Source organism: Bos indicus, chromosome 20 (assembly GCF_029378745.1).
Source record: "Bos indicus isolate NIAB-ARS_2022 breed Sahiwal x Tharparkar chromosome 20, NIAB-ARS_B.indTharparkar_mat_pri_1.0, whole genome shotgun sequence".
NCBI lineage: Eukaryota > Metazoa > Chordata > Mammalia > Artiodactyla > Bovidae > Bos > Bos indicus.
Genome location: NC_091779.1, coordinates 9,809,442 through 9,829,601, shown reverse-complemented (window position 1 = coordinate 9,829,601; position 20,160 = coordinate 9,809,442). Strand labels below are relative to the sequence as shown.

General features: G+C 39.8%; 1 protein-coding gene across 1 annotated transcript in view; it reads left to right on the top strand.

The window, feature by feature from the left end:
* Positions 1-19,808, top strand: part of MCCC2 (methylcrotonyl-CoA carboxylase subunit 2) — a 77,361-nt gene extending 57,553 nt beyond the window's left edge. The window contains exons 11-17 of the mRNA XM_070774564.1: positions 2,923-2,995; positions 6,446-6,522; positions 8,465-8,531; positions 10,967-11,123; positions 12,008-12,122; positions 14,199-14,284; positions 17,209-19,808. Coding sequence (XP_070630665.1) covers positions 2,923-2,995; positions 6,446-6,522; positions 8,465-8,531; positions 10,967-11,123; positions 12,008-12,122; positions 14,199-14,284; positions 17,209-17,326 — 693 coding nt within the window. The 3' untranslated portion in view covers positions 17,327-19,808. The remainder of the gene's footprint in view (positions 1-2,922; positions 2,996-6,445; positions 6,523-8,464; positions 8,532-10,966; positions 11,124-12,007; positions 12,123-14,198; positions 14,285-17,208) is intronic.
* The last annotated feature ends 352 nt before the right edge of the window (positions 19,809-20,160 follow it).

The window sequence follows — 20,160 nt, the reverse complement described above, 5'->3', positions numbered from 1 at the left end:
CCAACTTATGGATGTGAGCAATTATTTATTTAGGAAATACCCTACTATTGTTAGAGAGTCTTAAATCCTGGATTTTAATGAAGCTTCAACTGTTACTTCACTTTGGCAAGGTAACTTAGTTAACTATACATTTTAAAATTAGGTTTTTGATTTGACTTCTCAGTTAATTACAGACATAGAGAAAAAAATGGTACTTACAGGGATGCTGTCCCTGAAAAATGAGTTGTTTTAATAGTCAAGTTTTCTAGATGGTGAAGGATTCATTCTTTCAAGCATAATCACTTTTTTCATATATTTGACAGTATTTATTGCATGCTTTTTCTGTGAAGATACTATTTCAGGAACCAAGGGTAGAGAAATAAACAAAACAGATGCAAATCCATGCCTTCGTGGTAGTTCATCTTTTTTTTTTTTAAACAGTATTTCAATTTCATCCTCAGTTCATTTCAGTTCAGTCGCTCAATCGTGTCTGACTCTTTGCAACCCCATGAATCGCAGCACGCCAGGCCTCCCTGTCCATCACCAACTCCCGGAGTTGACTCAGACTCACGTCCATCGAGTCAGTGATGCCATCTTAACTGGTATCTTTTTATAAAGATAGACCTCTGCCTTCTTAAATTGTATCCTAGCTTCTTCATGTTCATCACTGTAATGATAATTTATTATATTTTTCTGTAATAGCAAATAAGCCTTGTTTGGAGATATTAGTATATGGAGCTGTGGGACTGCATTGGGGTATTAACTGAAAAACCCAGTTCTGGTCCTTGTTTCCCTAGTCAGTGGTATTGAGATTGAACCTCTGAGCATTGATTTCCACTCCTACAAATAGGGATAATATCATGTGATATGTCTGTTTCCTAAAGTTTACTTCTTTGGGAAGATGAGTTAGTATATTTTATGTGGTTAAATGAGCTTCATCATAAAGCAGATAGAAGGGAGTTTCACATTAATTGGCCCCAGGTTTCTCTGACCTTGAGTGATTTTATTTTTGTATGGAAGAATGGTTGTTGTTATATGTTTGTTTTTCAAAAGGTGTAATTTTAGAACTCCATAGCCCTTAGACAACTGTTATATCCCCATTATATTATTGGACCTTTTCAGGAAAATAACTAAAACATAATTCAAAGTAAGTTATTCACTCATTTTTCAGCCTTTGCATCTTGTAAAATATGTCTTTGATTGACATGGTAAGGAGGGAAAAGGAAGTTTGAACTGGACTGAAAAAATGATGCATAGCATCTAAAATAGTTTCTGAAAAAATTTGGAATATGCTTCATGTTTAAACACTTTGAAATAGTCCTGATGTTTAATGCTGAGCACTGAGGATTATCTGGTAACTTTGATCTCTTATAGATTAATGACATGTATATATACATGTGTGTATGTAGAAACATCTGTCAGATTCAGAATCAAAGAACCTTTATTGAAGACTTAATAACAGCTGCCTTTCAGTGAGTGCCAGGCAGTGTGCTTTGTTATTAGCACATAAGTATTATTATTATTAAACAGATGAGGAAACTGAGGTTTTGAGGATTTTAGGTAACCAGCCTATGACTCCAGTGTCTCAGTGGTGGAGCTGGGAGATGCTGGGAGTCAGAGCTGGTTCTTCATCTCAGCATTATTTTCTTAGGTTCCTTTGTTACTAGTTCATCACATCTTCACAACTTTGTTCCGTTTCTGCAGAAGTGAGAACTGAGACTCAGAGGGGCTAATTGACTTACTCCAGGACACACAAATGGCCCACAAATTATATGTGATCCCTTAGGTTGGAGCCTAAGTCTTCTGACTCTAAGGCTGGACCTTTCTTTCTTTCTTCTTTTTCTTGTTTTAATATATTCTCTTAATTGAAGTATAGTTGATTTACAATGTTGTGTTAGTTTCAGGTGTACAGTCCAGTGATTCAGTTTTACATATATGTAAAATATACATATATATGTGTGTGTATGTATATATATACACACACATATATTCTTTTTCAGATTCTTTGCCCTTTAGGTTATTACAAAATATTGAGTATGCTTCCCTGTTCTCTACAGTGGGTCCTTGCTTTCTGATTGAATCCCTGACCCTCAGCTAATACATTTGACAGCCCCTGAAGCTCTGAGTCCAGTAGCCAGCCCTTGTAGTCTCTGCTTCTCTGCTTCTCATTCCTTGTAGGATGCCATGTGGTTCAGTTCAGTTCAGTTGCTCATTCGTGTCTGACTCTTTGTGACCCCATGGACTGCAGCATGCCAGGCTTCCCTGTCCATCACCAGCTCCCGGAACTTCCTCAAGCTCATGTCCATGAGCTCAGGTCTGGTGATGCAATCCAACCATCTCATCCTCTGTCGTCCCCTTCTCCTGCCTTCAATCTTTTTGAGCATCAGGGTCTTTTCCAGTGAGTCAGTTCTTCCCATCAGGTGGCCAAAGTATTCTAGTTTCAGCTTCAGCATCAGTCCTTCCAGTGAATATTGAGGACTGACTTCCTTTAGGATGGACTGGTTGGATCTCCTTGCAGTCCAAGGGACTCTCAAGAGTCTTCTCCAACACCACAGTTCAAAAGCATCAGTTCTTCGGCACTTAGCTTTCCTTATAGTCCAACTCTCACCATCCATACATGACTACTGGAAAAACCATAACTTTGACTAGATGGACCTTTATCAGCAAAGTAATGTCTCTACTTTTTAATGTGCCGCCTAGGTTGGTCTAGGTTGGCCATGTGGTACTGTAGCTTTTATAGTGAAGTGTAGTATCAGGACTGAGAATGACTTCAGGGCATTAACCATACAAGTCTAGTGAAATTCTACTGAGATTTTCTGAACAGGGTGAAATTTTGTGAAAGTGACAACTTCATTAAGGATTTGTTTTCCTTATGAATAACTTGAATGCACAAAGTCTTTTGTAATATAATTCCTCAGGGACATTGTTATTTTTTCCTCTTAGGTCATTGCTAGAATCGTGGATGGAAGCAGATTCAATGAGTTCAAAGCCTTATATGGAGACACATTAGTTACAGGTATAAAGATGAAGAATTGAAAATGTGAACATTTTATGATGCTTTGAAAACAAATGATCTCTTGTCTCATGCCTCTGATGCACTTGGCATGAGCTTTGTTATTTAGAGCAGTACAAATGTGAGTCAGTATTCAAGAGGAAGTGTTTTGTAAGGATCATTTGTAGCTGAATGGCTTTATGGATCCAGAGTTTAAAATTACGAGGGCAAAATGCTATGGTCCAGGCCCTTATTCTGTGACTTTGTGGCTTTAGCTGTATAAAAAGATTCTTATGATCATAAAATTAAAAGAAATATTTGTAGTTCTTTTTATTTCTCTGGATAGCTATAATTGTTTTGAAAATTTCAGCACGGTCTTCTTCATTCTTTAGTCTTCAATTCAACTGTGAAGTTTCATGTGATATTTTCCCAGAAAACTGAGTTAAACCTTCTCACTGTCTATGTGTAGATCTTATGTTGACCCACACAAATACAGGACAGAATATCAAGTCTGAAAAAGCAAAATAAGAATATTTATAAAAGTTAATTCATTTACCTAAAGTGTTGTTTGTAGGCCTTTGAAAAAAAAAATATTTGAAGCATAGATACCAGATCCATAATAATCTGTCTTGAACAAACAGCAAAACAAATTTGGGCATTTTATTTGGTCTTGTAGAAGCTCCAAAATGTAGTAGTTAACCTGAAGGTAACCTATCAGAGTAGAGAAAACAACTAGCTGCAAAAATCCAAATTGCAAATATACATTGAGGTTTAAGGATAAGTCACAGCACTTTCTTCTGGTCTGATTTATGAGCAAGAGAAGGGTTCATACTGGGAGTGGAATTTATGTGTTTGTATGTAGGGGTTTAAGTGATTAAGAGCCTTTTGTTTGATATATAGACAGGATTTGTCACCAAATAGTTCAGCATGTAACCCGCATTGTGCAGCAATTTAAAACAAGTCAGAACTGTTTCATCTTCTTTCTTGAAGATGGATGGGCTGTCTTTGTCATCTCTTTTTATGTAGTTGCCCTGGACTTGCTAAAAGTCCTTTGCCTCCTAAAATACCAGGGTTATATCCACTGTCCTCCATTTCTTTTAGTCTGTGTTGGAATTCAAATAAGGTTGAGGGGAGGGGAGGGGAGTGAGAGGAAGAAGAGAGGACTGAGAGGTGGGGGGAGGAGGGAGTGAGTGGGCGAGGGAGGAGGGAGAGAGGAGGAGGTGGGGAATGAGAGGGGAGGGGGCTGGAGGGGAGGGTGGTTTGAGAGGAAGTGGGGCAGTAAGAGATGGGGAGGGGAAATGAGAGGGGCAGGAGTTGGGGGGGTGATGATCAGGGGGCCCTGAGAGGGTCGGGGCCCTGAGTGGGAGCAAGGAGAACAAGGACAGATTTCTCCAAGGAGCTGGTGCTGTTGGCGGTTCTTACAGCTTCCCTCCTGCCCCTGCACTTAACCATAGGGGTTTCATAGACATTTCACTGTTTTGTTTGACCCATAGGAAGTTGGTGAAGATGTTCCCTTCATGGGTGGGTGAGCCTAGTGTAGTGAGAGATGCACCCTACTCAACAGAACTAAGGATGGATGGAAAGTCTAAGTAGTTAACAGGGCAGAACACCTTCAGGGTTAGCACCTTACTGCCGAGACAGGGCGGAGAAGGCAATGGCACCCCACTCCAGTACTTTTGCCTAGAAAGTCCCATGGACGGAGGAGCCTGGTAGGCTGCAGTCCATGGGGTCGCTAAGAGTCGGACACGACTGAGCGACTTCACTTTCACTTTTCACTTTCATGCATTGGAGAAGGAAATGGCAACCCACTCCAGTGTTCTTGTCTGGAGAATCCCAGGGATGGGAAGCCTGGTAGGCTGCTGTCTATGGGGTCACACAGAGTTGGACACGACTGAAGCGACTTAGCAGCAGCAACAGCAGCAGCTGAGACAGGGACCAAATTCCCAGCTCTTTTTGTGGGACAGGCATGGACTCAGAGTGGATTGCTAGAGCTCTGGGCAAGTTTGCCTCTCCCTGAACTGCCTCTGTAAGAGGCAATGGCTTTTAGGGTGTGTAGCATAGGGTTTTGGCTGAGATTTTAGGTCTGAAAGACCAGAAGAATTATAGGTGACCATCAAATCAGTGTTTCATTTTATCACATTAAATAACCATCAGTTCACTTCAGTCACTCAGTTGTGTCCGGCTCTTTGCAGCCCCATGGACTGCAGCACGCCAGGCCTCCCTGTCCATCATCACCAACTCCTGGAGCTTGCTCAAACTCATGTCCATCGAGTCGGTGATGCCATCCAACCATCTTATTCTCTGTTAGTATTCTTAAATAACCATAAGAATTTTTAAAAATAAATCAAGACAAAGACAGAGAAAAGAACAAAATAAGTCTTAAGGTTGACATTCTCTCTTATCCATTCACTTTTTGAGCACCTGCTTTTTGTTGGCCCCCCTGCACTGGGGGTCTTGGCGGCAGCCTGTCCAGCTTGAGCTTGGAGACGGAGCCTGGTCCAGGAATTGGTAGCATACTTCCGGTGACTCGCTCTAACAAGCACAGTTTGTTGATACTTGGCTTCCAAGTACCTGACACCTGTTTATAATCCAGTAGGTTTGGAACTGTCTCTAGTCACTTCCTTCATGTTTACAAAATAGCATCCTAGAGTCACCCAGAGTATCTACTTCATAAAGTTACAGAGTTTTCTTCACCATTTTTCTTCTCTCTTACTTCTGGTGTGTGTGTGTGTGTGTGTGTGTGTGTGTGTGTGTGTGTGTGTGTGTGTGTGTATGCATGTGTGTGTGTGTGTGCGCATGTGTGTGTAGTGGGCATTTGGAGTGGTAGTGAAAGTGGTGGTGAGACAAAAACAAAACTTGTGAAAGGGAGGAAAAAAAGATGCAAGCACAGAGAAAAGCAAAGTGGAGTGATACGCTCTTCTAAGTTTAACCGTATTTCTTACCTTCAGCTCGGTTACCACTGGGCTTGATTGTTCCTGCTTTTTAAAAAGATTTGTCTTTGCTGAGTTTATCCCCTTTATTTCAAAGGGGTATCATTAACACAGGCATTTTAAGGCGAGCTTGTCACTTGAAACTGGCTGATGACTCTGGACACTGACCTTTTAAGGGATCCATGTCTCTGACTTGTTCTAGTTCAGAATACTCTCTGTGTGAGGTACATAGTGGATGCTCTTACATACGTGTTATGTGAGTGAATAGATGACACGCTGACCCGATCATCTAATCAAACCAGTCGATCAGACAAGTGGATAATTTACTTTACATGTGACACAACCCTTTCAAGAAAGCATAAATCCCAGACTTTAGTGCTTTAGAAATAAATCATGCCCTGAGCTGTTTTGTACCATAGATGAAATCTGTACATTTTAAACATTGATTTGAAATTAAACAATGTATAAATATGTCTGCTTGTGATGAATTAAAAGCCCTCTGAAATACATACATCTTTTTCTCTTTTTTCAATTTTCTTTTCAGGATTTGCTAGAATATTTGGATACCCAATAGGTATCGTTGGAAACAATGGAGTTCTCTTTTCTGAATCGGCAAAAAAGGCAAGTATTGTTAAAAATGTTCCAAGGTTTTCCTGTTTTAATTTAAACATTTCAAATAATGAGTGAAAATTTATTGCATGAAAGCTTTCGAATATTTAACCAGATGCCTTAGCAAACAGAACAGTGTGTGTGTGTGAGCGTGTGGCCATGTGTGTGTGTGCATGTTTGATTGAAACAGCTTTATGGAGGTTTACATAAACATGATGAACTGTCTGGAGCACTATTAAGATACAAACGATTGTTAGGAAAGTTCTAATACTTGAATTATAACTGCTATGGATTGTGTGTATATATTCTAAGAATATGGAAATACTTGCCTTGATAGTATTTCATACACTTGAGGGATTCAAAGATATTAATACTATTCTTATAGTTCTGAGACATCATCTGCTCTATTCTATCCTGTCATCGTTTTAACCTGATTATATTTTCACTTTTTGGAACAAGAAGATAGTGAGAACTAAAGCTCTGGTTTTAAGAGAGGAAATTAATGAATACCTTTTGGGTTCAGTATTCAGTTTCATACATCATTGTTCAGATTTACCTAAACTTGGATAAATGTAATTCATGTACTTATTTGACAAAATGTTTTCTTAAGAAAATAAACATGCTTAGTGTTTTGTTTTTCCTCTTCATAAGGTAGGTAAATAATAAGGTGAAGCATCTCTTACTGAGGCAGGTAGCAGGCAGTTAGGCACTTTCATACCTCAATTAGGAAGAGCTTGTCTTTGGTGGAATGTTTTACCAGTAAAGTTGGTTTTTGGATTCTGTATTCCTTGTCATTTCCCCACTGTGATTGTAAGATGAAAGTAAAGTAAAAATAAAGAACAGAAAAGTCAGCTACACTCTTACCAGAAACAACCTTGGGTAGCATTTTATTATATTCCTTAGTTTTTTTTTTTTAATTCCCTCTCTTTAAAACACAAAAGACAAAAACCAGAATGGGTTCTGCCATATATAGAGAGATTTTGCTTGCTTTCATTTAATAATATGTATAGTGAGTGTTTCCTAAAATACTAAATATTCCTAATACACTGACTTTTAATGACTGTATAATATGCATATTTCAATAGAGGATATGTCAGACGGGGGTCAGCAAACTCCACCTCATTTTATTTGCTGGCTTGTCACAGATAAGCCCAGGAGAAGAGCTGTGTTTGGCCCCAGTCTGACATTTCATTTGTTGAAGTTAAGCCACACAAGTCTGTGTGATTTCTTCATCCTCGTATTTGAGGTTGAGCAATTGCTTTGCCATCTTGTACTTGCCAAGGCATTTTCAGCTAAGTTAAGGGCATCTGTGAATAGAGTAAAATATGAAACAAATGGTTTAGTTGTTCTTTTACTCATATAATCTTTAGAAAAAATAGGGAAAGGAATATTTTTGTGTCATTAACTAATTTCCTTAGCTTAAGGTTAAAGGGTCTCTAGCACTTATCTAAAATCCCATTTATTTGAAACACATTGGTAGGAAAGATATATTTTACTATAATCTTGGTGCATGAAAGAATTTCAGATGATCATCAAAACATAGATATCCCAGAAGGATTTATATTCTATCCTTTTAAAAGTAGAAAGCCAGAGAATGCCTTATGGTGAGACTCAGAAATTCTCATTGACAAGCAATTCTTCCTTCCCTGGTCCTTAAATTTTCCTCGTTGTTTGGCATGTTAGTGATTGGTGTCATCTTGGACACAGGAGTTGTGCTATGGCCGTGTGTCAGTGATCAGACAGGTGCCTGGGCAGCACAGGTTCAGCGCAGGCCACATCAAGTGCTCCGTTGACAGTGGGTCTCACTGTGGTATCACCATTACTGTTACCGCAAGGTCAGACTAGCCAGGCAGAGGGTACTCTTGTTTTGACCCCAGCTGGCGTCTGCAGGATGCATGGTGATCACAGATTTGTTAACCTCCTCTGAAAAGATTTGTTTCTTATTTGGTTATAGGGGGCTCATTTTATCCAGTTATGCTGCCAAAGGAATATTCCTCTGCTCTTCCTTCAAAATATTACTGGTAAGAAAATAGTTCCACCAGTTTGGTTGCATTTATTTCAGAGCCGCACTGTCCAATATGTCCATGTGTTGGGCAGTGCCAACAGAGAACGCTTCCATCAGAATGGAAAACTTGATTGGACTTGCTCTCTCTAGACTGTCTTCAAAGGTTACTGCTTCATGAATCTTAAAGGTTTGGAGGAGTTTATGCATATTTTTTAGCCAAGCAGGTTTTGAGTTTCATGCACCACATTCATGTGACCTCCTTTCACGCCTGCGTATCCGCACCCAGCCCCAGAAAGCAGCGGTATCCTGAGCTAGTTCCACTGGCATCAGTGGCAGACCATGCTGTCTGCCCCCTGGTCTCTTTCCCGTACTTCGTTGCCCTTAAAAGATTTCAAGCACATGCTCTGGTCTTCCCTTTTCCTCATCTTTCATTGTGTAATTCTCCCTGAAGCAACATCTTTTTTAAATGGACACGTACATCCTGAACCAAAGTCTGGAATTAGAGTTTTGACTCCAAAGAACAATATGATCGATGTCACCTGTCCAATTTCATGATCTATGGATCATCCTAATGTGATGGATAAAATGATTCTTTAAGGGCTCTTATGATTCTAGAGTTCTTTTTCCTGGAATTCTCTGACTTTCCTATTTATACTTTTTGTGTGTTGCCTGGTGTTTGACATATAGGAAGCACTCTAATATGTAGCTGAGCTGAAAACTTTTTCTACCTCTAAGTCATGCATGGTTATCTCAGGTTCAAAGGAAGGAGAGGCCCCTTAATTAGTTGCTGGGATCAGGCATGCCTTTATGAGAAGGAGTTTGGCCTTTGACAGTTAGCAGGGTTTTACTCAGTACTGGTACTAAAACAGCTTCATCTGGTACTGTTCTTGAGTTGAAGATCCTTGGTTAGATGACTCTTGGAGAAGTTGTATCCAGCTGCGGCTGGAGACGACCCTGTGCGGCAGACCTTCTAAGAGGTCATGTAAAAGGCTTCTGAAGATTTGCTAGTCCAGAGACCTTGTTTCTAATAATGAGTCATGGTTTATTAATCACCAGTAAGTTAAACTGTATGCTTGGAAGATTCCTACATTTTTGTTGTATTTTATTTTTAGGTGTGTTGGGGACAGAGAGTGGAGTTTGGTTTACAACACTGTATTTGAGGGGCCTATGGGATACCCATCTGGAGATGTGTGGTGGGCAGTTGAACAGTCTTGAGCACAGAAGCTGTGTTAGCTGGAGGGGAACATGGAGACATCCATGGAGATGGGACATAAAGCTGTGGGAATAGAAAAGACCCAGGGAGAAGAGAAAGGGACAGTCTTTGAGTAATTTCTTCCAGGAGATGAGAGTAAAGGAAGAAAGGCAGCGTGATTATGTTGTTCTTTATGGTGAAAGAAAGAAGGGTCAGAGAAAGCCAGGTGAAATGGCTTGTCGTCTTTTTCAAGGTAAAATCATTCACAGGGACTAGAGGGGCAGTGGAGTGGTGGGTGGGGGTGAGAACTTTTAAAGAGTTGATATTTGAGATAACTATTGTGGAAATGTGACAGGGAGTCAAGATAAAACGGATAAAGGAGTTTCTGAGCTGTTCTGAGGGCCCAATTCAGAGGGCTGGGGTGGGTAACCAGAGGAAGCAGATGGTGCCTGGTGAGGGCAAGGGTTATTGTATCAGTATTGCTGTAGCCACAGCAAGTACAGGTGATCCGGAAAAAGTGGTTGAATTGAATTACCCAATGCAGGAGATGTGCAAAGCAAGAAGAGCAACTATCAAGTAGGCGTGTGAAACTGCGTACGGGGAGGGAGACAGATGAAGCCTAACTTGGTGTCTGTAAGGTGAAGGGGAAAAGGACCCCAAGGCCTAGAAGGCCCAGTGAGGCTGCAGATCAGTTTCAACAGAGCTGGGAGCTTGGAGAAGTAGAAGGATCCTGTAATGATAATGAGAATTCTTTTATCTTGCTATTGAGTCACTGACAAGGACTCTGAGCATCTCTCTGAAACATTAATTTTATTTCCTCAAAGTTTTAAAGCAGCACTTCAGAAGGAATAATCTATATTGTGAACCAGGTCAGTGAGCCTGGAAACCCACAGTTTCACAGTTGGACTTGCCCCACTACTTTTTCCTTAACTTGCCTCATCCTGTTCTTTCCTCACCAAGCTGTAGTTTTGACATTAATTTCTTGAAGATATGTGGCATTGTTATCTTGTCTGAATATCTCTGTGTGTATCCAGATGAAACATTTAAGCAATTTTTTAAATGATTAGAGAAAATTTTACTTTACCCTTAAAAGTAAATTTGGGGGGGGGGGCGTATTTCACATATAAATATTTTATTAAGGTGAGAGACCTCTGGTAAAATATATGTAGTTTGACAAGATGTCCTTCCAGTACCTTGGTGAAAATGACTGCACATTAATCTCATCACCCTGAGGCTGTCTTTCTGTTCTTTCCTCATAGGATTTATGGTTGGTCGAGACTATGAAGCTGAAGGAATTGCCAAGGATGGTGCCAAGATGGTGACTGCTGTAGCCTGTGCCAATGTGCCGAAGATAACTGTCATCATTGGGGGATCTTACGGGGCTGGAAACTACGGGATGTGTGGCAGAGCCTATAGGTAGGTGGTTGTCATGACTTTCTCTGAAGGAATGAATCATACTTCAGGTATAATTATGAATGGTTAGTTTATTTCAAGTTTATTTGAAACACAGAATGACATTCACAAATCCTATTCAATTAGGCCGTAATTTGCATCCTCTGGAGGGGTGAAATGAAATTTAATGCTAAAGGTACCACTTGGAAGAAAGCCAAAGTGGGAATTAGGAAATATTTTGAGATGGCTGATAATGAAAACACTATATATCATATCATAACTTGTGCGATGCAGCTAAAGTCTTGTTTTGAAGGTGTGTAGACTTTATATATATATATATGCTGGAAAAGAGGTAAGGCTGAAAATCACTGAGCCAAGCAGCTAGCCCAAGAAGTTCAAAGAAGAGCAGGATATTAAAACAAGAAAAATAGAGACAGGACGTAATAAAGCACAAACATTATAAAGATAGAATAATCAGGAAAGCCCAAAGTTGGTATGTTTAAAAGGGTTACAAACTTGAGAGTCCCCTGTTAAAACTAAAAAATAAAGGGAGAAGGCGATGTATCACCAATTTTAGGAATGGAAAATAGCATATAACCATACATAAGAAGATCTTTTGAATATATTTTTGCCCCGTAAATTTGGATAAACTGGAAAAATATAATTCATCAAAACAGACATTAGAATCACCTGGAGAACTTAGAAATTCTACCATGCTGAAGCCCCACTGCTGGAGATTAGTCTATGGTAGGTTGTGGGCATTGTTTTTGTTTTTCTTAATCTTCAGATAATTATAGCATGCAACCAGAATGAAGAACCACTAATTTAAAAGGTAAACATGAGCCTCTGAAAATCTCTGTGTTGTACGGTGAATTCATTTGATCATTCTTTCATTTCTCCCTGCATAGCCCAAGATTTCTCTACTTGTGGCCAAATGCTCGCATCTCAGTGATGGGAGGAGAGCAGGCAGCTAACGTGTTGGCGACAGTAGCAAAGGACCAACGAGCGCGGGAAGGGAAGCAGGTAAAGTGCTGTTTGAGGTTTGCCAGGCAGTGGAGCCGGGGAGCAGCACACCCGGAACCCCGCCAAGTTCACGGGCACGGTTCCAACATGCAGGGCTTGGCTTTGTCTAGAAGATGCTGGCCTGGAAGTTGCTTTAGCAACTTAGACCTCCACATTCTCCATCTCTCTTTTTAAAGCCATTTCATTTGAAGTAACTTCTGTAGTAATTTACACATTTTTAAGAATCTCTAAGAAAACACTTCAGAAACTCTTGTCTGTGAGTGCCTGAGGCATAAAGATGTTTGATTCTTAGTTATTTGCAGTGAAAGAGATTTAAATAAACCTGACTTACGTCTTTGGTTTTATGATCTAAAGCCGCAGAATTTTGTTTCCTATTTTACTTGTAGATTGTTAAGGATACCTTGAGTGGAGGCCCTGTCATATAATGAGAATTGAATACCATTATTACACTGTGAAAGTATCAATGAAGAAGGCTGGAGGGCCCTGGAAGCTTAATGAAAGGCAGATCAGCAAATGACTGCTTTTAGATGGAGTCTTTTGTTTGTGTCTGTTAAAGATTCATCTGAAATTTTACATTGTAACTTATTATAACTTACAACTATTTCATGATTGGTGAATGTTCCTGAAGTTGCTTGGATGCACTGTTTCGTCATAGTAAGGCATGGCATAGAGGAGGCCCTGCCTTTTCAGGCTCTCAGTTCTGTCATTTAGAGATTGATCATCTGGTCAACTGCCCAGTGTGTAGCATGAGGATAGTATAAAGCCAGAGGTGATTCCTGCCTCCCTGAATGCATCTCATCCATGCCTCTCATCCCAAGTGACAGGAATTCTGCGGAATTGAGGTTTCAGATTCACTTTAGTGCTGACTAGTATCCAAGCAAAAGGAAAGCCTTACTTTTGTGTGTGCAGAGGGGCACGTGTGTGCAGTGGGGTCTATGAAATTCTACCTGATGTTTTGAAGACATGTCTTAAATGCTAGCCCAGCACAGTGATACCTTATTAAATAGTTATTTGATTAATTTGGTATACAGATATATGAATTCATCTATTTTTATGTCTTAAAGGAAAGTGTAGGATTTTAGTGGTTTTCCCTTTAAATTCTTGAGTTATAAATGACATTAGTCAATGAAAGTACATTAAAAAATCTTGGGTTTATTTGAAAAAATAATCTTTAAGTTGAAAATACTTTTCAGGATTTCAAAATTAATTTGCATAGAGAGTTTGCAGTCCGAATTAATTATCACTTGTTTCTGGCAATATGGATGGGCCAGTCCTTAAGTGTTAATTAGAGAAAAATCTCAGCTATCTGGGAAGTTGCAGAGGTTATTTAAAATGTGGTTTATTGTCTTATCCCTTTAAACTTTAAAATCTTTAAAATTTTGGCTATTTTGAATGAAAATCCCCAACTTCTCTGCCTCCTTAAACAGAAGCTGTTAAATGTAATATAATATAGTCCTTTTGTTATGTTGTATAATTCACATCCAGTTGCTCTACCCTGCTAAAGTATGTCAGAGAAGGCAATGGCACCCCACTCCAGTACTCTTGCCTGGAAAATCCTATGGGCAGAAGAGCCTGGTAGGCTGCAGTCCATAGGGTCACTGAGGGTCAGACACGACTGAGCGACTTCACTTTCACTTTTCACTTTCATGCATTGGAGAAGGAAATGGCAACCCACTCCAGTGTTCTTGCCTTGAGAATCCCAGGGACGGGGGAGCCTGGTGGGCTGCCGTCTATGGGTCGCATGGGGTCGCATAGAGTCAGACACGACTGAAGTGACTTAGCAGCAGCAGCAGCAGCTGAAGTATATGATAACCTTGGTGTTGACCTTATGTTAAACAACTTCAGGATGTTGGCTCTGATGAAGGAGATGTAACAGTGCACTAATTTATTAGATACTCACATCTCAGGTGAGATCAGATGTGTTAAAGCACCACATGTAATCTACACCTCACTGTTCAGATGTTGGTTGTAACATTGTCATTCATGAAATCTGTTGCCCCCTTTTCCCTTGAGATTCTCTTGAGTGGATCCGTGTTCCCCTGCAGGAGGACTTACTCATGGTCCCTTTTCTTTCAGTTCTCCAGTGCTGATGAAGCAGCTTTAAAAGAGCCCATCATTAAGAGGTTTGAAGAGGAAGGAAACCCTTACTATTCCAGCGCAAGGTGGGAGCCAGAGAATAACTAACTCTTTCATGGGCACATCTTGATAGTCAGAGCAATAGCTTTATGAGATCTGAGCAGTTGGCATCATCCAGCCCTCGTGGGAAGCAAAAAATAATTTTTGGACACAATTTTGTACAGTTGTTTCTCTAATGGGAATGCCTGCTGCTGAAATGCTGGCTCTTCTTCCAGGCTGGACTTTGGATCCATCCCTATTGGTGTGACCCTGCCACTCTCCCCGCCTCTTCCCTTAGCCTGCTCCTAGTTGAGTGGTCTACGGCCTGGACCACACTGGGGCGAGAGGTGGACCACACTGGGGCTGGGAAGTTGAGTTATAATCCTGGCTGTGTCACTTTCAGGAATTAGTTCTGCAATAATTTTTGCTTGGACACATGAATCCCAGTCATCCCCCTCTCTGATTATTTTGCTTTTACTCCATTTAAACATGAAAATGGTCACTTAGTGACACTTCTTAACAAGTGAGCCTGGTGCATTCAGAAGGTGATTATTCACAGCCAGGGTCCACGTGTTGACATTAAGCAATTACCTCACATACCACTGTGGTTCTTATTCTGTTTGTTTCTTACACCACTTAAATGAGGTAATAAATTATCCCAGCTGTCCCCATTGGAGATATGTGTGTGCTTTCAGACCTCTTTTTCAACAACTTTAATGTTCTGCATTCTGAAGAATAATTTAAGCTTTATGTCTTCCTTTTATCCTTTGGGCAGATGGAAAAAAGAAAATAACTATTTGTGTCTTTTAAAATTAGATTATGCTGTGATTTGTGTCATTTACTGGAGAAACCAGAGAGAAGGGAGAAAGGAAAATCAAAAAGTAGAATCCATGTCAGTCACTTGAATGCATACTTTGTGGCAGACTCTGCTCCTAATGTTGGGGGGCTGCAAAGGCTGAACATACTTATCTCCCAGAGCATCCTTAGTTTCAAATTTTAAATTAATACCATTTGGGATTTTTGAAGAACCTGTTTCTCTTCTTGTTCATATGTATTTCTGAAAGCAAATGTCCAAGTGTATTTTGTCATGGCAGGTCATTGATTCACTTAATTAAGAACAGAATATTTTATATAGTCTTTGGTTTGAGAAATTGTATGTTCTTTTTTACCCTCACTGAAATAGGCTTACATAGTAGCCAGTAGGAACAAAGAAGGGATAGAAAATCATATAAAAATTTAAGAGAAAATATACATTATAAGCTCACCTATAATTTGTTTTTACATAAGACTTTGAAATTTAAAAGGACAGTGGAATATTAAACTTTGAAAAATAGCATATTTTGTGTGAGCCATTAATTTGTTTTTCAGTCCTAACTAGACTGAATCCCTTATTATTTTCATACTTAACATTATTATTTTTTTTAATGGATTATATTCAAGACAGGAGAGCATATGGCCCACCTAGACTTATCTCTAGGATTTAATATTGAAAGACTAAGGTTTTTCTGTTAATTTGTAGATGTTTGATCTGTTAAAACAATTGGTGGCATGGATATACCAACTTTGTTTCAATGATTAAAGGATTTTCCAGCCAGTTTATGGTACCTTCCTTCAGTTGGATAAATCTCAGTTTAATAATAAATTTCCTCATCTGTTTAGGCTTTAATGTGGCTAGGTGTGTCTTTTCAGAGAGCTCTGTCATCATCTGCACTGTAACCTCCTGTGTTTTTCTTAATCTTTACAGGTTACATGTACAGCATGCCAATTTTCTTCTTCTCAATTGTTTTTATATCCAAACTTATCCAGACATTTGATTAAGGACCTCCTACCTGGAGCAACCTTGATATCATTGTGCTTGCTGTATTTACTCCGCTGTAGGTCCCAGAAGGGGCTTCCCAGGTGGGGTAGTGGTAAAGAATCCACCCACCGATGCAGGAGACTCAGGTTCAATCCCTGGTTCGGGAAGATCCCTGGAAAGGGAAATGGCAACCCACTCCAGTATTCTTGCCTGGAGGATTCCATGGACAGAGGATCCTGGTGAGGGGCTACAGTCCCTGTGGTTGCTAAGAGCTGGACATGACTGAGCACACAGGCATGCAGGCTTCAGAGGGAGTGTATAGTCAATTGAACAGGTTACAAAAATAATTTTTTTATTGCCTGTTGATGCTTTAGGGTACTTATTATGAATGTTTTATGAGTAAAGATTTGATTCATGGTCTGTCAATGTAAGTATGGTTTAATAATTGATGCTATGTCTAGATACTGAAGGCAGTTTGTTTACAAAAAGCAAAACTGACACCCACTAATGACCTTTAAAAAATATTATTTCTTATTCATTTTTCTGTATAAATATGAGGTTGTCCATGAATAGCAAACTAGGATATCTACTTGTAAATTTTTTCTGAAATCAGTTTAAAATCAGTTTACTTGCTTTTCCTATTGTAGCAAAAAATAAAGAACTACGTATGAAGATATTTATTTTATTAATAAAATGGACTCAAGTCTATTTAATAATTTTCATAGTTTCTTAGGAGTTTGGGCGACTATACCTTTTTCAGTGGGGACTTTGGTGGGAGACTCTTACCTTGCTTTATATGGCTCTCCATAATAACAGCAGTAATATAACATTTTGGTTTGTATGTTTGTGTGGGCAGAGGAGGGATGGGAAAGCTTTTCATGAAATAAAGTATTTTAAAACCAGGGTTTATTTTGAGATTCCTTGTAGTAAGCTGCTCCTAAAGCCTCAAGTTCAGCTTGACATTCTGTGGGTTCTGAGACAAGTCACTTTTCTTTCCTTCCTCTCTCCTGTTCCTGATCATGGTTTCTATTGTGAGATTATAATACACAGAAGCTCATCAGGGGATCTATATATTACCTGCAGAAAGACCTCCTTGGCACCTTTAGGCATTGTGAGTATAACTGGGTGTTTGGTGCAGGATGCATAATCACTCATTTTGTGGTCTGTTTTCAGGCTGTGGGATGATGGGATTATCGACCCAGTGGACACCAGGCTGGTCCTGGGCCTCAGTCTTAGTGCCGCCCTCAACGCGCCCATCCAGAAAACTAACTTCGGCATCTTGAGGATGTGATTGGAATATAAAGCATCTTCCATTGGACGTGTACTGAAATTTAATATATTTGTAGCCTTAAAATTTTAGACTTTTTCAACATGTCGCTATTAATAGTAAAAGTGTTTTCTTAACACAGTGCATTGTACTTTTCTACCTTTAAAAAAAAAATCAGTGAAGATATTTATCTGATGAAGTGTCATTCCTTGTAAATTCTCTTAGAAAAAGCTTTCTATGGCTCAACTCTGCCATGCTTAGAAGGAAGGAAATAATTTAGAGTTATCCTTTCTAAGCCCTAAGAAGTATGAGAAGTTCTGTTATCTGTAAATTCCAGGTATTATTGAGATATTTTAAACAGAAAATTGTATTTCCCCTGAAGTGGTTGCTTTGCCAATTATGCATGGTGATATGTTAATGTACTTTTTTAAAAACAGCGTCTATTACTTTCCCCTGCAGCCACCGTCCTCCTCCTCTCCACGGCATCGGCCTTCTGGCTGTTTGCACCCTGGCTTCTGTTTCCTACCCATTCTTGCCTCTCTGGTTTCTACTGTCAGCAGCCCTCCTCTCCAGGGTCACCACTGACCTCCATGTTCCCGAAACCAGTGGGTCTTTTCCCAGCTTTACCTGATTCAGTTCCCTGGAGCATTCATGTCGGTCAGACACTTCCTTCCAGCAGCGCTGTTCTGAGCTTCCACGCTGTAACCTCCCAGCCTCCTTGCCAGTCCTCGTTCTGTTTCCTTTGCAGGCCTGGCTTCCTCTGCTCCTTCCTCCTTCCCTTCACCATTTGTCCTGATTTTTCATTAGCAGTATGTGAATACATTCTTACTCTAAAAGATAACAAATAGCACAAAAGTGTCTCTTTTTTTTCTTTTAACTGGCAAAATACACCTAACATAAAGTTTACCATTTTAACCATTTTCAAGTGTGCACTTCTGTGATGTTAAGCACCTCTCGTTGTTGGTAATCATCACCACCATCCATCTCCAGCACATTTCATCATCCCAAATTGAAGCTCTGTTATTAAATCATAACTCCCCATTCCCTCTTCTCCCTGCTCCTGGCACATTTCCTTTTTCTTTTTTTAAACTGAGATATAATTGAATGTAACATTATATTAATTTCAGGTGTACAACATAATGATGGGATATTTCTGTACATTACAAAAATGATCACCAAAATAAGTCTAATCATCATCCATCATCATGAACAGTTACGAAATTTTTTCTTTTTTTTTTTTCTTGTGATGAGGACTTTTAAGATTTACTTGTTTAGCAAATTTCAAATATGCAATACAGCATTATTAACTGTAGTCCCCATGCTGTACATTACATCCCCAGGACTTATGTATTTTATAGCTGGACCTATGCTGCCTTTTGACCCTCTTCAGTCATTTTGTCCACCCTCACCCCTCTCCCTTCTCACAAATACTAATCAGTTCTGTATAAGCTTGTTTTGTTGTTTAGATTCCACATATCAGTTAGATATGGTGTTCCTCTTTCTCTGACTTATTTCACTTAGCATAGTGGACCTCAGGGTCTACTCATGTTGTTGCAAATGGCAAGATTTTATTCTTTTTATGGCTGAATATTATTCCTCCTCATTCTTAAATGTATGTGTTTTTCATGGCTTCATTTATGCTGTCTGGCCATTCCAGCCCTTCTTTTGGCTTTAGTTACCGTCTAAATGGGGATGATTCCTGTGCCGACAGTTCTTAACACAGCTCTCCCCTGAGCTCCAGACCTCTGTGTCAAACAGCTTCAGGGAACCTCAGAATTCGATCCTCATGTTCAATTGATTTTGCCTCCTGATCTCTTGAATTCCTCCACTACTTTTGTCATTTACTGCAGAGCTTAAAAGGAGTCTGCCTGCATCCAGTCTTACCTATCTCTGCCTCACTCTGGAATTAGAATGGCCATTCTAAGGCGCACATCTGGCACGTTGCTGCCTTACTTACATCTTTCACTTGTTCCCCTTAAAAGTGCCAAACCCCTAATGCCCTCCATGGGTCTTGATCATCACTTCTTAAGTCTCATCTCCTTGACTCCTCTTTTCACATTGGGTACTCCTCCCATTCTAGACTTCTTCCAATTCCTTGAACCTAAAAAGTCCTTCCCCTCTTAGAGTCTATGAGGTTCTCTCTACCTGAACTCTTCTCCCTTCTACTTAAACACTTATCTTTTTATCTCTGTGGTTTCCCTGGGCTGGGTTAGACACCTGTTATGTGCTCTTGTAGAACACCATTTTCTTCCTCTGACTTACATGTTTATAAGAAATATAAGCATTAAAAAAAAAAAAAATTGCCCTCCTGTTAGAATGTAAGCTCTGTGAGAGCAGGGATCCTCCTGCTTGACCTGTGTCCCCAACGCCTGGCACTGGTAGGTGCCCAGATACGTGTCAAATGAATGAAAAGTTTGTATTTTAATTGTATTTAAAATGAAGTGACTGATTATATGATCTGATACTACTATGAAATGCTTTCCTAATAAAATTAATATTTCAAACATTTGTGCGTGATGTTCAGTTTAGGCTGCATTGTGTATCTGAAGTCAGTTTAGTTCTTTGAGATGTGTACAGATAGAAGATCACAATTCAGAGGTAAGTTGCATTTTCAGATGAATATTTTGAGGAGGTCCTGTGGAGGAGGAGACCACCAGGTGACCCCTGACCTTGAACGGGGCAATCATTGGCTCCTCCCCACTCCCCCGACTGCCCACCAGTCCCATAGGTTGCTGAAAGCAGCGTGGAGAAAGTAAGGTGTTGCCAGGGCCATCTGGCCTAAATACATAAACTGAACTCAGATAAGGACTCTACAATAACTTCTATGATTCTGGTGAGCGGGTGGGAGACTCTCTCCT